Source organism: Oncorhynchus keta, chromosome 18 (genome assembly GCF_023373465.1).
Source record: "Oncorhynchus keta strain PuntledgeMale-10-30-2019 chromosome 18, Oket_V2, whole genome shotgun sequence".
Taxonomy (NCBI): Eukaryota; Metazoa; Chordata; class Actinopteri; order Salmoniformes; family Salmonidae; genus Oncorhynchus; species Oncorhynchus keta.
Genome location: NC_068438.1, coordinates 22,435,574 through 22,454,728, shown reverse-complemented (window position 1 = coordinate 22,454,728; position 19,155 = coordinate 22,435,574). Strand labels below are relative to the sequence as shown.

The following is a 19,155-nucleotide window of genomic DNA, read 5'->3' as shown; positions in this document are numbered from 1 at the left end:
GATATAAAACTATTTTTTTGTGAAGAATCAACAACAAGTGGGACACAATCATGAAGTGGAACGACATTTATTGGATATTTCAAACTTTTTAAACCTCATAGTCCACCAATACCGGATCCGGGTTCGTGACTACGGCTCAAGCTCATTAGCATAACGCACAATGCGAAAAAATATTCCTAAAAATATTTAACCTCCACACATTAACAAGTAAAATAGCTCAAATGAAAGATAAACAAGTTGTTTATCTACCCAGCAAGTCAGATTTCTAAAATGTTTTACGGCGAAAACATAGCACATATTTATGTCAAACCACCACCACAGACATAGCTCATTTGCATAGCCAAGTAGGAAAAAATATGCAATCAACAAACGCAGGATTAAAAGAAAAATAATTTCACTAACCTTTTGAAATCTTCATTAGATGACAGTAATATAACATGTTACACAGTACATTCATTTTTTTTTCTTCAATAATCTGCAATATATATCCATAAATATATATCCATAAATCGTGAGGACGAACAGAAACACACACGTCGTTTAATCGATCCTGAAGAAAATACATCACCCGGCCAGAGCGCGCGTAACAGTCACCTTTTTTTTTTTTCGCTTGGCTGAGAGGTTTCGGCTCGCTCAAACTCCCGTGAGCGCGCGATTCTCACAATGAGAAGCCCCATTGAAAGCAGGCTTCGCGCTGAACACGCACAGACTGTTCCCAGAGCGGTAGCTGTTTGGGAAGTGCGTGTGAGATGACGTCAAAGTTGGGCCAACTTTTTCCATGACAAGAGAGCATTTGGGAGAATGCATGCCCTGAGAGTTCTGCTTTACATAGAGACAACATTTTAACGGTTTTAGAAGCTTTAGAGTGTTTTCTATTCGATACTATTTTTTATATGCATATATTAGCAATTTTGGGGAAAAATATTTTCAGTTTACTATGGGCACGCACTTTCTTCAACAGGGGCAGTATAGAGCAAGAGTTCTAAGAGGTTAACAAATCAAAAACTGAAAAATTGGGCGTGCAAAATTATTCAGCCCCTTTACTTTCAGTGCAGCAAACTCTCTCCAGAAGTTCAGTGAGGATTTTTGAATGATCCAATGTTGACCTAAATGACTAATGATGATAAATACAATCCACCTGTGTGTAATCAAGTCTCCGTATAAATGCACCTGCACTGTGATAGTCTCAGAGGTCCGTTAAAAGCACAGAGAGCATCATGAAGAACAAGGAACACACCAGGCAGGTCCGAGATACTGTTGTGAAGAAGTTTAAAGCAAGATTTGGATACAAAAAGATTTCCCAAGCTTTAAACATCCCAACAAGCACTGTGCAAGCGATAATATTGAAATGGAAGGAGTATCAGACCACTGCAAATCTACCCAGACCTGGCCGTCCCTCTAAACTTTCAGCTCATACAAGGAGAAGACTGATCAGAGATGCAGCCAAGAGGCCCATGATCACTCTGGATGAACTGCAGAGATCTACAGCTGAGGTGGGAGACTCTGTCCATAGGACAACATTCAGTCGTATATTGCACAAATCTGGCCTTTATGGAAGAGTGGCAAGAAGAAAGCCATTTATTAAAGATATCCATAAAAAGTGTTGTTTAAAGTTTGCCACAAGCCACCTGGGAGACACACCAAACATGTGGAAGAAGGTGCTCTGGTCAGATGAAACCAAAATTGAACTTTTTGGCAACAATGCAAAACGTTATGTTTGGTGTAAAAGCAACACAGCTCATCACCCTGAACACACCATCCCCACTGTCAAACATGGTGGTGGCAGCATCATGGTTTGGGCCTGCTTTTCTTCAGCAGGGACAGGGAAGATGGTTAATATTGATGGGAAGATGGATGGAGCCAAATACAGCACCATTCTGGAAGAAAACCTGATGGAGTCTGCAAAAGACCTGAGACTGGGACGGAGATTTGTCTTCCAACAAGACAATGATCCAAAACATAAAGCAAAATCTACAATGGAATGGTTCAAAAATAAACATATCCAGGTGTTAGAATGGCCAAGTCAAAGTCCAGACCTGAATCCAATCGAGAATCTGTGGAAAGAACTGAAAACTGCTGTTCACAAATGCTCTCCATCCAACCTCAACTGAGCTCGAGCTGTTTTGCAAGGAGGAATGGGGAAAAATGTCAGTCTCTCGATGTGCAAAACTGATAGAGACAAACCCCGAGCTACTTACAGCTGTAATCGCAGCAAAAGGTGGCGCTACAAGGTATTAACTTAAGGGGGCTGAAAAATTCTGCACGCCCAATTTTTCAGTTTTTGATTTGTTAAAAAAGTTTGAAATATACAATAAATGTCGTTCCACTTCATGATTGTGTCCCACTTGTTGTTGATTCTTCAAAAAAAATACAGTTTTATATCTTTATGTTTGAAGCCTGAAATGTGGCAAAAGGCCGCAAAGTTCAAGGGGGCCGAATACTTTCGCAAGGCACTGTATATCTATACCCAAATCCATATCTATACCCACATCCATATCCATACCCACATCCATACCCGCATCCATACCCGCATCCATATCTATACCTGCATCCATATCTATACCCACATCCATATCTATACCCACATCCATATCTATACCCACATCCATACCCACATCCATATCTATACCCACATCCATATCTATACCCACATTCATCCATACCCACATCCATATATACCCACATCCATATCTATACCCACATCCATATCTATACCCACATCCATATCTATACCCACATCCATATCTATACCCACATCCATATCTATACCCACATCCATACCCACATCCACATCTATACCCACATCCATATCTATACCCACATTCACATCTATACCCACATTCACATCTATACCCACATTCACATCTATACCCACATTCACATCTATACCCACATTCACATCTATACCCACATTCACATCTATACCCACATTCACATCTATACCCACATTCACATCTATACCCACATTCACATCTATACCCACATCCACATCTATACCCACATCCACATCTATACCCACATCCACATCTATACCCACATCCACATCTATACCCACATCCACATCTATACCCACCACATCTATACCCACACATCTATACCTACATCCATACCCACATCCACATCTATACCCACATCCACATCTATACCCACATCCACATCTATACCCACATCCAAATCTATACCCACATCCACATCTATACCCACATCCATATCTATACCCACATCTATAACCCACATCCATATCTATACCCACATCCATCTATACCCACATCCACACCCACATCCACATCTATACCCACATCCACATCTATACCCACATCCACATCTATACCCACATCCACATCTATACCCACATCCACATCTATACCCACATCCACATCTATACCCACATCCACATCTATACCCACATCCACATCTATACCCACATCCACATCTATACCCACATCCACATCTATACCCACATCCATATCTATACCCACATCCATATCTATACCCACATCCATATCTATACGCACATCCATATCTATACGCACATCCACATCTATACCCACATCCACATCTATACCCACATCCACATCTATACCCACATCCACATCTATACCCACATCCAAATCTATACCCACATCCAAATCTATACCCACATCCACATCTATACCCACATCCATATCTATACCCACATCCACATCTATACCCACATCCACATCTATACCCACATCCACATCTATACCCACATCCACATCTATACCCACATCCATATCTATACCCACATCCATATCTATACCCACATCCATATCTATACCCACATCCATATCTATACCCACATCCATATCTATACCCACATCCATATCTATACCCACATCCATATCTATACCCACATCCATATCTATACCCACATCCATATCTATACCCACATCCATCTATACCCACATCCACATCTATACCCACATCCACATCTATACCCACATCCACATCTATACCCACATCCAAATCTATACCCACATCCATCTATACCCACATCCATCTATACCCACATCCACATCCATATCTATACCCACATCCATCTATACCCACATCCATCTATACCCACATCCATCTATACCCACATCCATCTATACCCACATCCATCTATACCCACATCCATATCTATACCCACATCCATATATATACCCACATCCATATCTATACCCACATCCACATCCATATCTATACCCACATCCATATCTATACCCACATCCATATCTATACCCACATCCATATCTATACCCACATCCATATCTATACCCACATCCATCTATACCCACATCCACATCTATACCCACATCCAAATCTATACCCACATCCACATCTATACCCACATCCACATCTATACCCACATCCACATCTATACCCACATCCACATCTATACCCACATCCACATCTATACCCACATCCACATCTATACCCACATCCACATCTATACCCACATCCACATCTATACCCACATCCACATCTATACCCACATCCACATCTATACCCACATCCACATCTATACCCACATCCACATCTATACCCACATCCATATCTATACCCACATTCATATCTATACCCACATTCATATCTATACCCACATCCATATCTATACCCATACCCACATATGCAGTCAGAGCCGGTTCTAGCCATTTGGGGGCCCCCTTGACAGCGGAAAGAGTTAATTCACTTCAATTCTATACATTGTGGCATATTGTTTTGTTGTTGCAGTTTTACAGCAAATTTCCCGCAATTCTACACATTTTGCCATAGAGTGGAGAGAAATTTTTAATGAGAGTGACTAAAAATCATTAGGGGCCCACTAAAGGTCAGTAATTCCACCACGATTACTAAGTTTAGATAGCTGGCCGCTAGAATAACTTACCAATCAATACTGTTCAGCTGGCATGGGCTAATTGAGCGACTGACAGTGACTAACAACAGACAAACTGCTAAAATGTTAACCACATTTAAAAATGGCACCTTGTGTATTATACTTTTCTAACCTCCAACCGAACAAATAATTTGACACGCAGGCCTACAAAAGATGGGGGGGGGGCGCATTTTCCCATCCCTGGTCTATTACCTCTCACATAGCCTAATATAATATTTACTCCTGAAGAATTAAGCAGATATTGCAGGAAAATGATACACCAAATGTAATGTGACTCAGGAACAGCATCTTGAAAGAATTAATTTAAGGTTAGGTACTATCTTAATCAGCACCATAACAGTTGATTGTATTTCAACCACAAAAGTATGCATGCAAACCAACCTGAAATCTTGTCAGAAACATGTTGGGTCATTTTCACAGGATTTAATTCCCTTCAAACCGGGCAAACTGATGTAATTTAGAAATGTTGGCATTACTGTATTTTCTCTCCAGTCCCTAAACGTTTGGCTGCACGAGAGAAACAGAGATGAAAGACAAAATTTGACAGATGTCAACTAGCATTCATTCTATCAATGTAAGACATTTTCTGGTGAGCAAGGGTTTATTTAGTCTTCTAGGCCACGAGAAGCAGCATGTATCTAATTACAGACTAACAAATAGCCTACCAAAATGTCCACAATTATGAACAGAAACATAGATTAGGCTTAAAAAAAACATAGGCCTGAAATGTTAGGTTAATCACATTTAGTTGGGCGGTTGCATATGTTTTATTAGCAATTGCGGATGGGTATGGGTGAACAAACAGCTGACCCACACATCACAAACAAGCACAGACCCAGTCACTGAGACTAGATTGTGTCCGTGGGGGATGTGTATGTCCGTGGGGGATGTGTGTGTGTGTGTGTGTGTGCATGTGTCGGTGTCTGTGTGTATAGCAGGGTAAAAAGAGGGGTAATTTGGAGCCGAGGCGCAAATAAAAAACAAATGATGACTATTGTGCCGAGGGCCGGGCGCTTTGCTTTGCAATAATATCCAACGTGTCCCTATAATCACACTGGCTACAATGAGCCTCCTGCTTTTTAACATCACACCCTGTATGTGTTTCTCTGCTCTAAGAGGATAGCGCTCATGAGGGCCTTTGTTATCCTATCATTCATATTGCATTGTCCTTTGTAGAAGAGCTGAGTGCTGCTGTGCTATAATGGTGAACACTGTGCTGTATGTCCTGCATTATGCATCAGCACACTCTGATTCTGCTCTTAATGTCTGCAGACATTAGCAGCAGGGTCTGAGAGAGGAGAGCTAGGAGTGAGGATTAGAACTGGGATCCTCTGATACTACTGATATTTGTATAACTGCTCTGTTCTAAAGCATTTTAACATACTTCTCTTAATTACTGGAATCATATACAGTTGAGGTCGGAAGTTTACATACACCTTAGCCAAATACATTTAAACTCAGTTTTTCAAAATTCCTGCCATTTAATCCTAGTAAAAAATCCCTGTCTTATGTCAGTTAGGATCACCACTTTATTTTAAGAATGTGAAATGTCAGAATAAGAGTAGAGAGAATGATTTATTTCAGCTTTTATTTCTTTCATCACATTCCCAGTGGGTCAGAAGTGTACATACACTCATTAAGTATTTGGTAGTGTTAGGTTCTTATTTTTCAGAGTAAGTAACTCACGGACACTAGAGAAGCTTTAACCAAGTTTAATTCTTCCCAAAGGTTCTGTACAGCTGTAATCAGACAGCAAAACATTTCTCACATCACAGTTATATATATATATATATATATATATGCCACTTAAAACACTCCTCCTTCTCTCCAAACCTTATGTTTTATGGTTCTACAGGAAAAGAGGAACATGATACCAAACCCTTATTACTCCCTACAGGGGATCTGACCTGACCTCCTGACCTCAACCCCTTCTTCACCTAATCCAAAGATGTCCATCTGTCTCCCCTATATCAACACGTTGCTCTCCTCCCGTCCACCCAACACATTCCAAAGCCATCTGTCTTTCTACAGAGAACCATTAACTTCTGACATAAAACCCAGTCTCTTTCACTTCTCATATTCTATGCTTCTTCTCTATCATTATTTAATATCTCAATGTTCAAAATGTCAAATCCAACAGTAGCATTGCCTTTAAATTGTTTAACTTGGGTCAAACGTTTTGGGTAGCCTTCCACAAGCTTCCCACAATAAGCTGGGTGAATTTTGGCCAATTCCTCCTGACAGAGCTGGTGTAACCGAGTCAGGTTTGTAGGCCTTGCTCGCACACACTTTTTCAGTTCTGCCAACACATTTTCTATAGGATTGAGGTCAGGGCTTTGTGATGGCCACTCCAATACCTTGACTTTGTTGTCCTTAAGCCATTTTGCTTCAACTTTGGAAGCATGCTTGGGGTCATTGTCCATTTTGGAAGAACCATTTGCGACCAAGATGTCTTGAGATGTTGCTTCAATATATCCACATAATTTTCCTACCTTATAATGCCATCTATTTTGTGAAGTGCACCAGTCCCTCCTGCAGCAAAGCACCCACACAACATGATGCTGCCACCCCCTTGGTTCACGGTTGGGATGGTGTTCTTCGGCTTGCCAGCCTCCCCATTTTTCCTCCAAACATAACGATGGTCATTATGGCCAAACAGTTCTATTTTTGTTTCATCAGACCACAAGACATTTCTCCAAAAAGTACAATCTTTGTCTCCATGTGCAGTTGCAAACCGTAGTCTGGCTTTTTTATGGCGGTTTTGGAGCAGTGGTTTCTGTCTTGCTGAGTGGCCTTTCAGGTTATGTCGATATAGGACTTGTTTTACTGTGGATATAGATACTTTTGTACCCGTTTCCTCCAGAATCTTCACAAGGTCTTTTGCTGCGGTTCTGGGATTGATTTGCACTTTTCGCACCAAAGTACGCTCATCTCTAGGAGACAGAACGAGTCTCCTTCCTGAGCGGTATGACGGCTGCGTGGTCCTATGGTGTTTGTACTTGCGTACTATTGTTTGTACAGATGACCGTGGTACCTTCAGGTGTTTGGAAATTGCTCCCAAAGATGAACCAGACTTGTGGAGGTCTACCATTTTTTTTCTGAGGTCTTGGCTGATTTATTTTCCCATGATGTCAAGCAAAGATGCACTGAGTTTGAAGGTAGGCCTTGAAATACATCCACAGGTACACCTCCAATTGATTCAAATTATGAGAAGCTTCTAAAGCCATGACATAATTTTCTGGAATTTTCCAAGCTGTTTTAAAGGAACAGTCAACTTAGTGTATGTAAACTTCTGACCCACTGGAATTGTGATACAGTGAATTATAAGTGAAATAATCTGTCTGTAAACTTGTTGTTGTTTGTTGGGAAAATGACTTGTGTCCTGCACAAAGTAGATGTCCTAACCGACTTGCCAAAACTATAGTCTGTTAACAACATTTGTGGAGTGGTTGAAAAACGAGTTTTAATGTAAACTTCCGACTTCAACTGTAGATGCTGTAACGTATTAAAGACATGGCGTCTCAGAGACTAATATACCATTACTCATCCCACATACACTCAACTAATGTAATTTCAAAATCGACATAATAGATATCTCAACAATAAGTCCCTCCGATTCACTTTTATAAATAATGGTTGAGCACAATAAGAGCATTTAGGTGACTTATGAGAGACAGTATGGAGGCTGAGAGATATTTCAAACTATTCATAAATGACAAATCTACCGGTATATGCAAATTAAAATGAAAGAAGTGAAATGTAATGGACCATGATTCTTAAACAGCCCTGATTTCTATCAATTATTACTGACTATTATATTTGTCGACGCCTCCTGCTGGTTTACCGTTTCCAGTGTCTGGACTGTTCTGTACATAGGTATGAGCTGGTTGTAACCTGCCCCTCAGAGCCACTGACAAGAGGAGAGAAAGAGATGGAGAGGGAGGGGGAGGGAGAGAGAGAAAGGGGCAGTGAGAAGGGGAGAGATGGAGAGAGGGCGAGCCAGAGCGAGAGAGAGGGCGAGCCAGAGCGAGAGAGAGGGCGAGCCAGAGCGAGGGCGAGCCAGAGCGAGGGCGAGCCAGAGCGAGGGCGAGCCAGAGCGAGAGAGAGGGCGAGCCAGAGCGAGAGAGAGGGCGAGCCAGAGCGAGAGACAGGGCGAGCCAGAGCGAGAGACAGGGCGAGCCAGAGCGAGAGACAGGGCGAGCCAGAGCGAGAGACAGGGCGAGCCAGAGCGAGAGACAGGGCGAGCCAGAGCGAGAGAGAGGGCGAGCCAGAGCGAGAGAGAGAGGGCGAGCCAGAGAGAGAGAGAGAGGGCGAGCCAGAGCGAGAGAGAGAGGGCGAGCCAGAGAGAGAGAGAGAGAGAGGGCGAGCCAGAGAGAGAGAGAGAGAGAGGGGGCGAGCCAGAGAGAGAGAGAGAGGGCGAGCCAGAGAGAGAGAGAGAGAGGGCGAGCCAGAGAGAGAGAGAGAGGGCGAGCCAGAGAGAGAGAGAGGGGCCCAGAGAGAGAGAGAGAGGGCGAGCCAGAGAGAGAGAGAGAGGGCGAGCCAGAGAGAGAGAGAGGGCGAGCCAGAGAGAGAGAGAGGGCGAGCCAGAGAGAGAGAGAGGGCGAGCCAGAGAGAGAGAGAGGGCGAGCCAGAGAGAGAGAGAGGGTGCGCCAGAGAGAGAGAGGGTGCGCCAGAGAGAGAGAGAGGGTGCGCCAGAGAGAGAGAGGGTGCGCCAGAGAGAGAGAGGGTGCGCCAGAGAGAGACACTCAGGGAGCTAATTATCAGGCAAGGTAATCAATTATTTCTCCCATCTCACCCCCATCCGCCCCTACACACACATCAAAGACACTCCACTTTAGATTAGTGGACGAAGTACAAACACCCCCCCGACACAGACACAAGGTTTTCCTCTCCTGTGGGACCAGGCTGTTTTCCTGTACTGGCTGTCTCTCCTCTTTTTATCTGGCCACTCTAATCCCATACACTGGGAAGGGTGTGTGGGGATCATAAGTACAGCATGGGTATTATTAGGAACCTACTAGATCTTGAAATACATACGACTGTGTGTCTATGTCAATATACAGGGGACATTTTCTGTGTGTACTCACTGTACGTACATGCAGAGCCGCACTCCTCGCTGTCGCCTGAGCCTGTTAGCGTGTATGAGCAGGTCGTATGCAGGATTAGGGAGTAATGGATTACATTTTTTTTTTTAACTAATCTGTTACGTAACCAGCACATATATTGTAATCAGATTACAGATACTTTTGAAAAACTAGAAGATTACTTCTAGGATTACTTTTAAATTCCGAAAGGACGTTTGCGAGAAAAAACATATTTGACGCCTTTCTGTTACCTCAATGACATTCAAATCAGCATTTTAAATTGGTCAGGTTTAAATTGGTCTGCCTGACTTTGACCACAAGTCCGAGACCACTATGATGACACATCAAATATGTTTGATGGATCGCAGGAGAATAGCAGGAATAATATTTTGAAGGCTACAGTCCAAGCAATGTCTTCCAATGGTGCGACTGTTGTCTTCATCCAAAGATGATCCAACTGTAACAAATGCCTGGAGGTAAGGATGACAGCAGTGGTGTAGCCTACGGGAGATACGGGACAGTCACTAATTATTGATACGCTATCTACATAGCGCATTGATAAGAATCACACTGCTTAAAAGTTTTAGAACTTTAGTGAATGATATCATAAATAGGACTGGTGGAGTTATGTCACACATGCAGCGAACACAGACATATGGAAATGTCTCCTCTACCCAAAATTACAACCAATTAATTGCAGCATTACCACAAAAATGGAAGAGGCAAGTTGAAGGGGAAAAAAGTAAGGAACTTGTATGTCGGCCCTGTAGTAAAGAACATAAATGGTTAAAGAAAAGTGTGATAAATAAAAACATATACCAATTTCATTTAAGGACCAAAAAACTGACAGCTGTGCCATATAAATTGCAAAATTGTTGGGAAGAGATTTTCGATGTACCCATTCCATGGCACATGGTTTATGAATTAACACGCAAAACAATGCCGGATTCAAAACTTCAAATTTTCCAATTTAAATTACTATACAAAATTGTTGCAACTAATAGAATGTTATATATATGGGGGATACAATCTTCCCAGCTCTGCAGATTTTGCTGTGAGGAGGCAGAGTCATTAGATCATTTATTTTGGTACTGTCCATATGCAGCTCGTTTTTGGTCACAGTTCCAGGAATGGCTGTAGAACTGCAACATTTACCTACAGCTAACGCTGCAGATGGCCATACTGGGTGATTTGAAAACTCATAGTCAATCAATCAATAATATAATAATTATTTTAGCAAAAATATTTATTTAATTTACAATCTGTTAAAGCTACGAGAATAGGAAGGTTCAATTATTTTGTGAAGCATCACAGCACAGTCGAAAAATATATGGCAAGTAGAAATCCGAAATGGATGATGTTGAGAGACAGATGGGAGGGGTTGAATGGAGCTGAAGGGTGGGACTAATAACAAGACAAACAATGTAAAGCATACGGGATCTGTAAAATGTATATAGGTTCGGAACTGAAATAGCACAGTTACAAATAGAAATCATCAAACTGAATGAAATAGAGTAAGGACTAAGAACAAACAAGAGAGAACTATTGTAAAGTAGACTGTCTGTAGAATGTGTATAAGATGTATGGATTGAAGGTAGAAGCAGAAGTGTTTATTAGTTTACTCCAATTGGGGGATCGGCGGTAGGGTTTGCGCTGAATAATAACAAAGGTATATTCTTTAAAAAAGTATGTATGTCTATATAGGTATGTGTATGTATATATGTGCATATATATGCATGCGTGTATGGTTTTTGCTCTGACATGCACTGTCAACTGTGGGAACTTATATAGACAGGTGTGTACCTTTCCAAATCATGTCAAATCAATTTAATTGACCACAGGTGGACTCCAATCAAGTTGTAGAAACATCTCAAGGATGAAAAATGGAATGCACCAGAACTACATTTTAAGTCTCATAGCAAAGGGTCTGAATACTTATGTAAATGTGATATTTAAGTGTTTATTCTAGAAATGTGCTAAAATATATAAAAACCTGTTTTTTCTTTGTCATTGTGGGGTATTGTGTGTAGATTGGGGAGGATTTTGTTGTATTTAATCAATTTTAGAATAAGGCTGGAATGTACCAAAATGTGGAAAAAGTCAAGGAGTCTGAATACTTTCCAATGGCACTGTATATTTCAAGTCCGCACACAGTAGAAATGCAATGGATTTAACACAGAATACTCCTATTCCCAGAGTGCATTTCACTTCCCAGGGTGCAATGCTGCACCCATGGCTGCTGGCTGGCTAGTGGCTACTGCTAGTAGCAAGCCTAGACAAATGCAAAGTAGTCTAGAAATATTGCTGTCAAGTTATAAGTGCATTTGGAAAGAGAACCTTCCAGAAGGACAACCATCTCTGCAGAACTCCACCAATCATGGTAGAGTGGCCACTCCTCAGTAAAAGGCACATGACAGCCCGCTTGGAGTGTGCTAAAAGGCACCTAAAGGACTCTCAGACCATGAGAAACAAGATTCTATGGTCTGCTGAAACCAAGATTGAACTCTTTGGCCTGAAAGCTAAGCGTCACTTCTGGAGGAAACCTGGCACCATCCCTATGGTGAAGCATGGTGGTGGCAGCATCATGCTGTGTGGATGTTTTTCAGAGGCAGGGACTGGGAGACTAGTCAGGATCGAGGGAAAGATGAACAGAGCAAAGTATAGAGAGATCCTTGATGAAAACCTGCTCCAGAACGCTCAGGCCCTCAGACTGGGGTGAAGGTTCACCTTCCAACAGGACAACAAACCTAGGGAAATACAGCCAGGACAAACAGGAATGGCTTCAGGACATGTCTCTGAATGAGCCCGAACTTGAAACCAATCAAACATCTCTGGAGAGACCTGAAAATAGCTGTGCAGCAACGCTCCCCATCCAACCTGACAGAGCTTGAGAGCATCTGCAGAGAAGAATGGGAGAAACTCACCAAATACAGGTGTGCCAAGATTGTAGCATCATACCGAAGAAGATTCGAGGCTGTAATCACTGCCAAAGGTGCTTCAACAAAGTACTGAGGAAAGGGTCTGAATACTTATGTAAATTTATTATTTCAGTTTTTTTATTTGTAATAAATTAGCAAACATTTCTACATTCTTGCTTTGTCATTATTGGCTATTGCCTGTAGATTAATGAGGGGAAAAAACAATTGATCAATTTTAGAATAAACCTGGAACGTAACAAAATGTGGAAAATGTCAAGGGGTCTGAATACTTTCTGACGGCACTTAAAAACACCTTTAAGTTCATTTCTATGTCGTTTTGGAACTAAAACTTATTTATTTAATACATTACATTATTTAGCTGTAATGAATAATGAATCATACGTCTAATGAATGTCATTTGATCCAATTTTATGTTCAAAGACGAGCAAATTAATCCTGATATGTATCAAATGACATTTTAAAACAGTTTATATGTAATTGTACAATTATACAGTCTCCGATGTGGTTTTGCATAATGAACAATAAAGGTATTCGTCTGTTACTTAATCTGGTGTAGTATTTTAGAAAGAAATGTACCATAGAATAGAAGATATTTCTATTTGTTATTTTATTTGTTCAACATATTGTTTAATGTTTGAATAAATAAAGCCCAGTGTTTATTCCGTGACTTAAGCTTTCTTTTCTTTGCAATGGTATTGTTTTGGTATCTAGTATTGTTTTGGTATCTATGTACTATTGTTTTGGTATGTACTATTGTTTTGGTATGTAGTATTGTTTTGTTATCTACTATTGTTTTGTTATCTACTATTGTTTTGGTATCTACTATTGTTTTGGTATCTACTATTGTTTTGGTATCTACTATTGTTTTGGTATCTAGTATTGTTTTGGTATCTAGTATTGTTTTGGTATCTAGTATTGTTTTGGTATCTAGTATTGTTTTGGTATCTAGTATTGTTTTGGTATCTACTATTGTTTTGGTATCTACTATTGTTTTGGTATCTACTATTGTTTTGGTATCTACTATTGTTTTGGTATCTACTATTGTTTTGGTATTAAGTAACGTTCCGGCATCATGATACTAAACCTGGTATCGAAGTAAAACATCTGGTATTGTGGCAACACTAGCAGGTAGATGACAGAGTCGGGGAGCGAGGAAGGGGAAGGTATGTTTAACAATGTCTGGGGAAGTGTTGGGTAGGAAGGTACTATATGACAGAAACTGTCTGACTGTGTAAGGTAGGTATGACAGAGGCTGAGAATAGGATGGGTTTACAATGATAAAGGCTGAGTCACTCACACGATGGCGTTGACTTTTCGGTCGAGGCGGGGGGAGGTGCACCCTAGGATCTCTCCAGGGGACAGGGGACGACACTGGGGAACCACCACCTCATACTCTGGCCTCAGAGCTGCACTCACCGCCTGGGGGGAGGGGAAGAGACAAACAACCATTGATAGATATAAAATAACACCTACTTTTTCTCTTTTCACACAAAGTAAGACGCTGAGAGCGAGTGCCAACAATTTAGACAAGAAAGAAGCAGCAGAAAGTAATGTGCTCTTTTCAGTTGGAGGTAAACAGGGAACATAGACGCTGACCTGATGACTCCCTACTCCATTTTGGATGACCTACACACACCGTGAGTTGTGAGCGAGTGAGCAAGAGGCACACAGACACACACAGACACACACACTCACAGCAACTGCCCAAACAAAAAACTAAATGACACACACACACACCCAAACCGCCCCAACAAAAACATGACACACACATCAGCATGTCAGAATGAATCAATAACACTGGTTACATTAGCATGGTCCTAGTGTTGGTCACTGACAGAGAGGAGGGCAGCAGAGAGGAGACGGAGGAGGTAGCTCGCTCTACTGTGGATCTATAACTGCTTATGTAAAGGCCTGAGATGAGCTGCAGATACATGATCTGAGATTTCACAAGTTCACTCCTTCTTTCAAGTCCAAAATAACTGCAGCTGGGTTTTCAAACCCACACTTGAACTGAACTTCGAGAGGCAGGCAGGAGGTTGGCTCACACAGGAGCGGAGCTCTTCTATGTATGCAGCATGTAGGCTAGGCTTAAACTGTACATGTACACATAGGGTTAGTGCACATACAGTCCCCCACACACCAAAGATGCACACACACACACACACACACACACATACCTGCAGTGCAGCCACAAACTGGATAGTGCTGACGAGTGCCAGAGAGTGTCCAGGGGGGAAGTTGAACTTGACCGTGTCCAGAAAGTGTGCGTTGTCCATCTGGATATCAACAAACACGTACAGCATCTTAATGCCTGCTGTGGAGTCTATAGGGACTGGAGGGAGACAAAGACGGGGTTAGGATGAATCATTTAATACACTACAAGACCAAAAGTATGTGCTCGTTGAACATCTCGTTCTAAAATCATGGGTATTAAGATGGAGTTGGTCCCCCTTGTGCTGCTATAACAGCCTCCATTCTTCTTGGAAGGATTTCCACTAGATGTTGGAACATTTATTTTGGGACTTGCTTCCCTTCAACCACGAGAGCATTAGTTGGCGATTAGGCCTGGCTTGCATTCAGCATTCTAATTCATCCCAAAGAACAAGTTCTTCCACAACGATCTTTCCAAACCATTTCTGTATGGACCTCGCTTTGTGCACGGGGGCATTGTCATGCTTAAACAGGAAAGGGCCTTTCCCAAACTGTAGCCACAAAGTTTGGGTTAAGATTTCCCTTCACTGGAACAAAGTGCCAAAGGACCATTATTCCGCCTCCACCAAACGTTACAGTTGGCACTATGCATTCGGTGTCGGTAGCGTTCTCCTTGCATCCGCCAAACCCAGATTTGTCCGTCAGACCGCCAGATGGTGAATCGTGAGTCATCACTCCAGAGAAAACATTTCCACTGAGTCCAATGACGGCGAGCTTTACACAACTCTAGCCGACGCTCGGCATTGTGATCTTAGGCTTGTGTGTAGCTGCTTGGCAATGAAAACCCATTTCATGAAGCTCCAGACGAACAGTTGTTGTGCTGACGTTGCTTCCAGAGGCAGTTTGGAACTCTGTAGTGAGTGTTGCAACAGAGGACAGATTATTTTTTCTTCAGCGGTCCTGTTCTGTGAGCTTGTTTGGCCTACCACTTCGCGGCTGAGCCGTTGTTGCTCCTAGACGTTTCCACTATATGGCAGGGTCTACAGACAATCACGGATTACAAAAGGAAAACCAGTCACGTCGCAGACACAGACGTCTTGATCCCAGACAAGCTGAACACCTTCATCGCCCACTTTGAGGATAGGCAGAAAAAGGGCTGTCCCAGGAGGCCTGACCCTAACTGGGCTCAGGGGCAGTCCTCTGATTTAGTTCAAATCAAAAGGGAATTGTATTTTTCTTTATTAAAACAGTCCAAAATCATATATTACACAATTATACAAACAGTATCATATTCACTCATTCATCTTATACAACAATTAGATGTAATCCTCATATCTGAGGATATTATATAAACAGCGTTATGGTAATGTGGCCACACCGTCTCCCATGAGCTTCCCCAAGTTGTAACAAAGCTGGATTCTTCACCGATCTTTTATACTTTCTCTGGAACATTAAATTTGCTCGTACCTCAAGTTCTGTGAGGTGGAAGGATTTCCTTTGTTCTCCATGAAAATCTACTCTCTCTATACTGTGTGGCCATGTGGCAGGGTCTTCTCAGGAATTTACGACCTCTTTGACCACAGCAACCTAGTTGAAGGAGGCAAAGGGGGAGGCAGGGAGAGGGGGATGGGGCTCGCTATACCCAAAGAGGCCAACGTCATGACAGCTGTATCACCACCTTACTGCACCTCCCGCACCCGAAGGGCTCACCAGAGGGTAGTACGGTCTTCCCAACGCATCACCGGGGGCACCCGATGTCACAGGAAGGCCAAAAAGATCATCCAGAAGGCGAGGTCAGTATAGGTGTATCAAAGCTGGGCCCCGAGAGACTAAAAAACAGCTTCCATCTTAAGGCCATCAGACTGTTAAATAGCCATCACTAGCCAGCTGCCGCCCGACTACTCAACACTGCACCTTAGAGGCTGCTGCCCTATATACATAGACATGGAATCACTGGCCACTTTAATAATGGAACACTAGTCACTTAAATAATGTTAACATACTGCTTTACTCATCTCATATGTACATACTGTATTCTATTCTACTGTATTTAGTCAATGCCCCTCCGATATTGATAGCCGAATATACACTAATTTGAAGAGGTGTCCACATACACTATATATACAAAAGTATGTTATGTCAGTTTTATACCACATACATGGAGTACTCCTCAGAAGCCTAGCATTAAACTACAGTCACAAATCTGCACACACAGCACACACCCACTTTTAGAATAGAGCTGAAACCCTTTCCACGTGATTGAGCCGGCACATACACATACGATGTTGGGCACTGATGCAAATACCTCAATTATTTAGGGAAGGAGAGGGACACATGCAATTACTATTAATATTATTAATTTCACAGGCCATTTACGATGCGCCCGCCTTGGCTTAGGAAAGCCAGAGACTTAGGGACAGGGGGGAGCGGGATGGAGGGAGTGGGGGAGCGGAACAGAGGGAGTGGGTAGCGGGATGGAGGGAGTGGGGGAGCGGGCTGGAGGGAGTGGGGGAGAGGGATGGAGGGAGTGGGGAGAGGGATGGAGGGAGTGGGGGAGAGGGATGGAGGGAGTGGGGGAGGGATGGAGGGAGGGGGGAGCGGGCTGGAGGGGAGGGGGGAGAGGGATGGAGGGAGTGGGGGAGATGGAGGATGGGGGAGGGGAGGGAGAGGGGGAGAGGGATGGAGGGAGGGAGTGGGGGAGGGGAGAGGGAGGGAGGGAGGGAGAGAGGGAGGAGAGGATGGGGGAGGGAGGGAGGGAGGGGGAGGAGGGAGGGAGAGAGATGGGAGGGATGGATGGAGGGAGGGAGGGGGAGATGAGGGAGAGAGGGAGGGAGTGGGGAGAGGGACTGGGGGAGAGAGAGAGGGACTGGGGGAGAGAGAGAGGACTGGGGGAGAGAGAGAGGGACTGGGGGAGAGAGGGGGACTGGGGGAGAGGGGGGGACTGGGGGAGAGAGAGAGGGACTGGGGGAGAGAGAGAGGGACTGGGGGAGAGAGAGAGGGACTGGGGGAGAGAGAGAGGGACTGGGGGAGAGAGAGAGGGACTGGGGGAGGGGACTGGGGGAGAGAGGGGGGAGAGGGAGTGGGAGAGAGTGCTGAGGGAAATGGGGTATAAGGGCAAGGATAAAGAGAGAAGAGAGAAGCATTATCTTTGGTTTTGATCATGGTAATTACAGTTCCTCTTGTTTTACATGCAATTTACACAAAGGACATTTATGCTGTGATTAAGCAAATGGGCCATTTTCATGTCAATGTTTAAACACTTGTAATGTAGCTCATTTCATGGCACAGACATATGAATACGAGACGGAGAGATAAAGCGGAGAAGGCGTGACAGGGAGAGGAAGAGAGAGAGAGAGAGAGGGATGGTAGATAGCCTCCTTCCATTCCTCTGTCCAGATGAATATCTACCATCCCTCTGTCCAGATGAATGGAAGGAGACTAACACTATCAGGATAGTCCCAAGTAGATTGTTTCTGCTTCTATCTATCAAATCAGAAACAAAGAGGAGAGAATGGCAAGCTATTGATGATGGGGGAAAACAGTTACATTATGTTGGACAATACTATAGCGACATTTTGACTCCGAGTACCGATTCATATAATAAAAAATAAATTAAAATAATAATTGCTATGTTGCGCTAATTGGTTGATCCTGCGCTAAAACGCTAAAATGCTCTCTCACATGCTCCCTCTCATATGCTCCCTCTCATATGCTCCCTCTCATATGCTCCCTCTCATATGCTCCCTCGCATGCTCTTTGCAGCAGACATACACTAAGTGTACAAAACATTAGGAACAGCCTTCTAATATTGAGTTGCACCCCGCCCCCCGCCCCTTTGCCCTCAGAACAGCCTCAATTCAACGGGGCATGGACTCCACAAGGTGTCAAGCGTTCCATAGGGATGCTGGCCCATGCTGACTCCAAAGCTTCCCACAGTTATGTCAAGTTGGCAGGATGCCTTTTGGGTGGTGAACCATTCAAATCCAATCCAATCTTATTTTGTCACATGCGTTGAATACAACAGATGTAGACCTTACAGTGAAATGCTTACTTAACCAACAACGGCGTAAAAAAATATATA

General features: G+C 43.0%; 1 protein-coding gene across 4 annotated transcripts in view; it reads right to left on the bottom strand.

Moving 5' to 3' along the window:
• LOC118377376 (2-(3-amino-3-carboxypropyl)histidine synthase subunit 1-like) overlaps positions 1–19,155 on the bottom strand; it is a 96,684-nt gene that overhangs the window by 22,679 nt on the left and 54,850 nt on the right. For all 4 annotated transcript variants that reach the window (XM_052467633.1, XM_052467634.1, XM_052467635.1 and 1 more), the window contains exons 5-6: positions 15,101–15,255; positions 14,221–14,342 (exon numbers count right to left, since the gene is read on the bottom strand). In XM_052467633.1, coding sequence (XP_052323593.1) covers positions 14,221–14,342; positions 15,101–15,255 — 277 coding nt within the window. The remainder of the gene's footprint in view (positions 1–14,220; positions 14,343–15,100; positions 15,256–19,155) is intronic.